This window comes from Vanessa cardui, chromosome 10, assembly GCF_905220365.1.
Source record: "Vanessa cardui chromosome 10, ilVanCard2.1, whole genome shotgun sequence".
In the NCBI taxonomy this organism is placed as follows: Eukaryota; Metazoa; Arthropoda; class Insecta; order Lepidoptera; family Nymphalidae; genus Vanessa; species Vanessa cardui.
Window position 1 is genome coordinate 12991747 of NC_061132.1, and position 9559 is coordinate 13001305.

Below are 9559 nucleotides of genomic sequence, written 5' to 3' on the forward strand. Positions count from 1 at the left end.
GAATATATGATTAGTGGGTGGTACATACCAGGGCGGGCTTGCACAAAGCCCTACCACCAAGTAAATATTGGAAGATTGTAAGAATTGTAAGGTTATTGGAAGTTGCAATTTTGGATGTGAGTTTATTTAACTCTTACCTCCATCTGATTTCTTCAAAAATATACTTTATTCAATTAAGCTTTTACAAACACTTTTGAATCGTCATTTAACAACTATATTAAATGAAGCTACCACCGGTTTGAAACGCAAATTCTACCGAGAAGTACCGGCAAGAAACAGTAGTAACATTTTTATTCCAGTTTGAATTAACATAAATTAACATAATATAGGTATATAATAGAACACGCATTGCAGCGCTATTTTGTAAAGAATACTTACTATATATCCTGTTTGTGTAACGTTCGGGTTATGTGAGTTTCAATGTCTATATTTTCAGATATTTCATAATACATGATAATACAAAATATACATTTATACGAATTCAATAATACAAAACATGAGTACATACTTAATATGAATTCCAATTTATTCATGTTATTTGTAAGAAGTTCTGCGTCAGAATTGACTGGATGCAAACCGTATTGACAACAAATAAAAATAATCAATTAAAAAATATAAATTAATTGCTTTCGGTTACAATAAAAAAAAAACAATATAAAATCAAGTGTTATTATTTTAAGTGCTATCTTGTATACAGAGAAGAACATATACACATGATGGCCTAATGCTAATTATGATGCCTTAAATGGCCCTACTCTAGGGTACGTTAAAAAGCACTTACGTAGGTCCCCGTTAGTAATTAGATTACAGCATGAAAGCGATAAGACGTCGAGATTATCAATAAAGCTAATAATAATCCTGATATAGACATCAAGAAAAAAAAGTTTAACACAATTGTGAGTTTCGTCACGTTTATTAAATAAAAACATTGACCAATGAAATTAGAACGAACAAAGTGTAATCAATATTTAGTACAACAGACATTTTTAAAGGCACATCTTGTATATTTATAGGGAAAGCTATTTTGTCCCAGTGATTATCTGACGATAGCTACAAGATCGGTTATGGTCTCATTTTGAAGTCTTAGATGTGCAGAAAATTAAAGACGATTTTTATTTGTAATTTACTTAATTTTTACTTGATAAATAATTATTTTTAAAAATAGATAAAAGATTAGGGGTATGGTAGAGAGCAGCTATGGCTGTACATAAAAAAATGAACAACGAGCGAATAGTCATCGTCAGTTTACAATTAAATTAAAAAAAAGTGTCAATTCGAAATTTGTAATAGTCAGTTGACTAAACGCGAAGTTTCGCGTGCGAATTACTAGTCAATGATAATTATTAATATGATATATATTTGGTCTAGTAGCTTAATATCAGAGCATAGCTCCTAGATTTTGGGTTAAAGCTCGGGTAGGTCCCAAAATATTGGGGTTTTTTGTTGGAGAACCATTCTTTGTTCGTAGGTTCAGTATAGCTTCTAGATTATTATTTGAAGAAGTTGCAATTTTTGGCGTCAGTTTTCTGATTACTTACTGCCTTGAGTCTCGTTAGCGGTACTTTTGTGATTATAAAATGTTAACACATATTGCACAGACAGCAGACGTGAAAATAAAATAGAACACAATACGTTAGCTGCTATATTACTGTGAGATGGCCCAGTGGTAAGAACGCGCGCATCTTAACCGATGATTGCGGGTTTAAACCCAGGCAAGCACCGCTGATTCATGTGTTTAATTTGTCTTTATAATTCATCTCGTGCTCAGCGGTGAAGGAAAACATCGTGAGGAAACCTGCATGTGACAAATTGCATAGAAATTCTGCCACATGTGTATTCCACCAACCCGCATTGGAACAGCGTGGTGGAATATGTTCCAAACCTTCTCCTCAAAGAGAGAGGAGGCCTTTAGCCCAGCAGTGGGAATTTACAGGATGTTGTTGTTGTTGTTATATTACTTGCGATTATTTTGCATTTTACAATTTCTAACTATTTTGTGTTATGTAATTACCTATCTATACTGATGTCCCCTCTGCTGTGTTATTTATCTAGCTGAACTACTTACTACTTACCTACTTACTTACGAGTACTTTTAAAATAATAGTGATAGTTAGTGTTTAGTGGTATTGTTAAAATATTGACGGTTGAAAAATTATTCATTGTGAATTATATAATACTTGAATAAAATTGATTTGATTTGTTTTGATAGCATAGTTTTAACAGAATAGCATAGATATAAATTTTAAATATATATTTTTTATCAATTTAAAAAAAACGTACATAAATTCGATTGCTACGATTTAAGCTGCTTTAAATTATACACCAATCGTAAAAACGATCGGTTGAAAGTTATAAAAGTTTGCTGACATGCAATTTAGTGATGTATTGCAATAAAATTGATAGTGTAAAAAACCTTTATGAAAAAAAAATGATGTATATGCCGATTATTTTTCGATAGCTTTTCAAACGGTTTGAAAGCTAAGAATCTTTTTTAAAAATGAGATGTCATGATGTCATTTGTATGAATACTTAATTTTCCACATTTTAAATACAAAACAAGTTAAATCTTACTAATAAGTACAGTCAGAGTAAGAAAAGGTTCGTCACCTTAAGATCTATTTTCGTGTGCTCAGTGTGAGCGATAATCTGCTTTATCGATAGAGAGTGACATATTGCGTCGCAATGATTTGATGTTTAGATTCAAAAGGTACTAAGAGTTGGGGGCTTGATAAATGAATGAATTTGAAAACTGACGAAGGTTTTCTTAATCTGACTGTACATTCAAAGTAACAAACATTATTGCATCACTTGTGATGACCATTCAGAGTCGAGGATAGTCCTCGAGTTCAAACGTCATATTTTGGCGGGAAATATGAATCGGTTGTGTAGTCTATGATACGTAACACAAAATGGCGGACAGCTTGATCGAGTTGAATTTTCGAGTGTAGTTTATAACCTGTATCTAATCATAATGAAAAAAGCCATTTCTGATATTAATATCTAATAAATTTTGTTGTTTATAGTGTAATTGATAAGAATTTAATCATAATTATAACAATTTAATTTATTTTTCATATCTCATTGAACACCTAAGCTTACAATTACAGTACAAAAATCCTTGACTCTAAAACTAGGCATAAACTGGTATACCAATAAAATCGAATCATTGATATTTAGTACAGAATTGACGCTGCAATACTTAAATAAATTGAGTCACTACGTGACATTCCCCAGGGAACTGTAATTTTTCATTCAATAATAATTTGACATGATTTCCCAATGGCAGACTGGTGGACTTGTCAGGTGTCATAAACACAAAATCGAATGATTCCGAACGATGACGAAATTATATTATTTACAAACCAAAATTGACCATAAATATAAATATAATCATAAATAAATAAATATTGGACAACATAACATACATTACTCTGATCCCAATGTAAGTAGCTAAAGCACTTGTGTTATGGATAATCAGAAGTAATGACGGTACCCCAAACACCAGATTCAAGACAACATAGAAAACTAATGAACTTTTCGACATCGACTCGGCTGGGAAACATACGCGCGAACTTCGAAGTGGCATACCCATGAAAACCGGTGTACCACCCACTCGGCCACAGAGGTTTTCTAATACATTATCTTATTATTAAAAAAGAGATAATAATTATTGAGTTCGTATTATCATTGATTGTAACACTACAAAAGACAAAATCACAATAGCTATCTTTATTATGTTAGTGTGCGTGACAGCTACGCTTAACACATCGACAAAAATGTCATAGTACTGTACTAGTGTGCGTGTATGCAATGTACAACGCGTTCTTCGCTATGAGAATCTATTTTGATATATAAATAATTAAAGCCTTTTCCATAAAAGTCATATAATTATCTTTACAGTGTTTTGCATATACTTACTGAGAAGAACCGATAATACGGTTTTTTTTTTAATAATATAAATAGGCTGATGGTCTTATATGCTACCTAATAAACATATCTCGGCTTTATAAATTTATCATCATGTATTATACTAATTACAACAACAGCCTGTGTTCCAATGCGAGTTGGTGGAATACACATGTGGCACAATTTCAAATTTTTCACATGCAGATTTCCTCTCGATGTTTTCCTTCATCGCTGAGCACGAGATGAATTTTAAAGACAAATTAAGCACATGAATCAGCGGTGCTTGCCTGGGCTTGAACCCGCAATCATCGGTTAAGATGCACGCGTTCTAACCACTGGTTAGTATTTATATATTTACCAACATATGAATTATTAAATTACTAGCGACTATATTTAGTACCCGACTTCCCACGGGTGCAATGCTGATACTAAATATAGAACAGAATTTGTTTAATTACGACACAACATTGACACTTCAAAAATTATCAGTCTTTATTTACAATATTGTCCTTGTATTATATACAAAAACCTTCTTCTCGAACCACTCTATATATTTAAAAAATAACCGCATCAAAATCCGTTCATATTTTAAATATCTAAGCATACATAGACACACACAGGTAAGTGAATTTGTTTAATACTATGTAATGATGATTAGGCTTTACTTAAATTAAATATACAAATATGTGAATGAAAGAGTAATTACTCTCGTCAGTTCTACATTCCGGACTTCCAAAAATTTGCATTAATTTAATTGTAATATGTAAACGATTCAAAAGTGCTTGTACAAATTTTAATTTGATTTGGTTATAACATTTACCTGAGCACATCGAGCGTACCTCGTTAAAAGGGTAGGTGAGGCCGGAGTATTTATATATATTATTTCGTTTGATAACCCGGAATCAATAAATTCGATCGCACTTACATATAGCCGTAGATATATGGCTGCAGATCTCGAGGTCCTGAGTTCAAGACTCAGGTCAGGTCAATACAAAGTTATTTAATTGAAAACTTTTCAAGGGTAACCCAGAGTCAATTTAGAAGTTTATACTCAAACGCTTAAGATCTCTCCTAAAGAGCGTCAAAACTGCACATTATCCGCCTATACATTATATATACCAATATTATAAATGTGAAAGTAGCTCTGTCTGTTTGTCTGTCTTTTGTTCTTTCACAAGCAAACCAATGAACCGAATTCGATGAAAATATTTGAGAAAAACACTTGAACTCCAAGGAAGAATATAGGCTATGTTTTTTGCTTGACAACCAACCCCCTTAAACATGAAAGAATCCGCGGGCTACTACTACTAGTACGTACACATATATAAGTACGTATGGATTAATATGTACTTATATATATATAAACATAAACATACGCATAAACATTTTTAACTTTGCCGTTTCGTAAATTCAAATCGTTTATAAAAAATACATTGGTAAAAAAAGGCGTATTATTCGATACAAGATTTTGTAGATGATCAAAAAGCGCGGAATTAATACCTGTCGACTTCCAGTCAGGATATATTAATTTAAATAATTGTATTATCTGACATGACTCTGTATTTTTTAAATGTTGAAAAAGAGTAACTACTGAGTTTCTTGGCCGTTCTTCTCGGTAGAATCTACTTTCCGAACCGGTGGTAGCTTCACTTAATTGTTAATTGACGATTCAAAAGTGCTTGTAAAAACTCACTTGAATAAAGTTTATTTTGATTTTTATATATGTATATAAATGTATAAAAAAATATATCAATCTCTAGTATGTGTTTATGTAACTGAACTTTATTTATTCATTTTATGCTTACAACATCATTTTATTTTGTATTGTCTTCTAACTAGCATTATAAATACCGTTTTTGCTGTCTTTAATGCTCAAACGTTTGAAAGGATTTCATTGATTTTTTGGGTGTACTTAAGTCTCTTTGAAGTTTTAGTTGGATCTGATGTATAGTGGTGCGACTGGGAAGTAAATTTTATTTCACCCAGAAGAAATTTGTATTGGCACATAATAAATCTAGGCGAAAAGTAGAAGTGACGCCCAGTACTTGAAATGCGAACATAATTATTCATAGTTTATTTTATTTTATTTAATGAAATTTTATTTTCAATTATTATTTTTTATCGGTAACACTAATCCCGTGTAATCTACTAGTTGACAAACAGAAGAGAAATAGTACTGTCTATTTTAATTTCGCCTCGTAACATGATTACAGTAAAACAAAAGTTGCTCTCTGTCTGTCCCTATGTATATTAGATCTTTAAAATTAGTTTTTTTTATTAGATGGAGTGATTGGAGAGGAGAGGTTAATAATATAGGCATAATGTCTTAACATTCTGTAGTATATATACTGTCAGTATTGTACCCGTGCGAAGCCGAGACGGGTCACTAGTAGAAGATAATGTAATGGTCATATACTCCTTAAATTTTACTGTAGAGATTTGGATGGCGTTGGTTTTATTTTATAGGTAATTTTATAATGCGTAAATAACATACCCAGTACTTTATTTTGTTTCGTGCAATTCCCCCGAACAGTGTCGTCATCTTTATCTTGCTTCGACGAACTTTCCAATTTATTCATTTCAAGAGATCCGATAAATCTTCACTACACACGTATTTATAAATAAACATAATTAATTAATGATTTACGTTTCGTTTATCATTAATTCATAAATTTAATCCAAATCCTTTAACACTGTAATCCATATGAATAATTTCCAGATATAGTACTTGCATGTTTTTTTTTTTCGAAATACCACTGTGTATCGTTTTTTTTTTTATTAATGATTATTTATATTAAACAACAAAGCTGGTATCACACTTGAGTTATATCAAAATCGCACTTAAATTATTAAAATATTTTACATTTGTTCACGTAAATTTGGCGGCAAATTTCATCGTGGAAACTACGTCCGTCCTCTGAGAGAAGAGTTCATCTACTAACGTGCCTGTACCAAATTGGACATCTCACGGGATAAGGGAAGTTCGGTATAAATATTACATTCGATATTCGCCTTTATGGCATACGTATTAAGATATATACATTGAGGTGGGAGCAATCTATCTTCCACTTATATTGCGGATTGTAGAAGCGTATAGAATACTATATTTTATACGCAGGGTGATAATATCAAGTACATATTTTTTGTTCTTTTTGATTAAACTTCAAATATGAAAGAAATTTATCAATTTGCTACTTTATTAATATAGAAAAGCGATCAATTTTTTTCTTGTATATATTTTAATAATATTCTTATAAACAAAATTTAATTACTAAAATAATATAAAACAATTTATTTAGGTTATAATAATATGTCTAGGGTATTATTAGTATCTACGTACACTTAGTTTAATGATTAAAAGAAACACGTTTTTTTTTAATCTTTCTTGGAGAAAATGTATCAGTGTCAAGTTACTTATGTAAGATTACGTGGTAGTTTTTCAAAATTAGTTTCATGGGCGTTTTGTTCAGATTCATTTTGCCTTATATGAACATAAAATGGTTTCTATTTACTTAATCGTGCATAAAAGTGTGTAGATTTTCGTCTGATCTTAGATATAATGTTACACGAGTCAACACACATACATAACGAATTATAAAGAAACATAAATTCTGAGCTTTTTGGTGATTTCATGAGTCCATAGGAAAGAAATACGCAACCTATCCATTATGTACGTAATGTGTTTACTTCATGATACAAGCAAAATACGAATAAATCTTATTAACTGATGAAAAACTTGGATTTAGTATTTGTTACTTGTACCCAACTAACAAAATAATAGTAATACTATAAATAATTTCAATATGGTACCACAAAATTATTTGGAATTGATAAACATCAGCAATAACTATGTCTTCTAATAGTTCTAAATCGTATTTAAAATTTGTCAATCTTCTTCCTAAACTGACAAAACATAAAATGAAATATAAATAACCATTTAAAGTAATCCATACTTAAAAAGTAATGTAATAAAATATTTTAAATATTAAATAGGAATACTAATTAGATATCATGATATGAATTATTTATTAAAAACTTATTCAAGAAAAAACCTAACAAGTACTTGATATTTGCTTTTAATTGGAAATAGATTTGGCTTTCGAAGAAAACATTGATTTCGAGGCATAAATATGTCTATTTAATAAATACATTGGTATTATTACACGAAATATGCGTTAAATTTGTGATTTGGGCAGAAAGAAAATTAACACGTGTTTATAAGGAATTATTGACCACTGGAATGGATCGGAGCGGCTGCGGAATCGTGTTGATGTAATGCATCCTCAACCTCTACTGTGCTATGAATCAATTGTGACTCAGCTTAGCTCTTCTCGAGTCACTTCTTGAACTTCTTGAGTCGAGATGGCCCACTGGTTAGAACGCGTGCATCTTAACTGATTATTGCGGGTTCAAACCCCGGCGAGCACCGCTGATTCATGTACTTAATCATAAGGAAAACATCGTGATGAAACCTGCATGTGACAAATTTCATAGAAATTAGTGTTGTCTTAAATTTTCGCGATTATTACACATTTAAATAAAACTAGTTATACCGGATTTGAATCGCGTATATTAATTATTTTTGGCATCCCGACGTTTCGAGCACTTTACAGCGTTCGTGGTCACGGGTAGACTAAGGTGGCATTTGTCTATTTGAGGAACAAAGAAATATTATTTACAACTACCGCCAACGATTTCTCAATTGGTATCTTGAATAACGTTCCGGTTGCACGCAGAAGGCACTGACTGTATCTTTAGGTCTTGCATCATCTGCATTTTTAGTACATCTTAATTCTATAAATAAAAACATTCAATTTACTATGGAATTAGAGGCAAATAATTCTTTAGCTTTCCTTGACATCCTTATTATCAAGAATCCTGACAATACATTAAGTCACACAGTTTATAGGAAACCCACACACACCAACAAATACCTCAATGGTGACTCGCACCACCACCCTAGTCAGTTAGCTACCGTTGGCAAATCTTTGTTTCAGAGAGCCCACCATCTCTGCGATGCTGAACACCTAGAGGACGAGCTACGTCAGGTCAAGCTTGCACTCCACCAAAACAAGCTGCCCGTGCCTCGCCAGCAACGCAGAAGCCGTAGTTGTAAATAATATTTCTTTGTTCCTCAAACAGACAAATGCCACCTTAGTCTACCCGTGACCACGAACGCTGTAAAGTGCTCGAAACGTCGGGATGCCAAAAATAATTAATATACGCGATTCAAATCCTGTATAACTAGTTTTATTTAAATTCATAGAAATTGTGCCATATGTGTAATCCACAAATCCGCATTGGAACAGTGTGGTGGAATATGTTCCAAACCTTCTCCTCAAAGGGAGAGGAAGCCTTCAGCAGTGGGAATTTACAGGCTGTTCTTGTTGTTGTTAGCTCTTCTCTAAGGATGAGGGTGACCTAACTCCCTACACTCGCTAGTACCTACGATGCTACAACAGAATCCTAGCTCTATCTTCCTGAGAGCCATCTGCAATAGGATATAACCCTACGAGTTAATCTCTGTTTTTTAAAACCCGGGCGTCAAGATTCTGAAAGGACTGAGTCGACGTATACATTATTTCCGACGATTCAACCTGTTACCGCTCGGCGGATTTCTTCTTTAACTTTAAGGTCACATAAAAAGAGGGCT

At 32.3% G+C, this 9559-nt stretch overlaps 1 protein-coding gene across 1 annotated transcript in view; it reads right to left on the reverse strand.

Annotated features, from left to right (window-relative positions):
* Nucleotides 1-6640, reverse strand: part of LOC124532910 (ras-like protein family member 10B) — a 33325-nt gene extending 26685 nt beyond the window's left edge. The window contains exon 1 of the mRNA XM_047108028.1: nucleotides 6401-6640. Within this exon, the coding sequence (XP_046963984.1) occupies nucleotides 6401-6485 (85 nt within the window). The 5' untranslated portion in view covers nucleotides 6486-6640. The remainder of the gene's footprint in view (nucleotides 1-6400) is intronic.
* Nucleotides 6641-9559: the final 2919 nt, after the last annotated feature.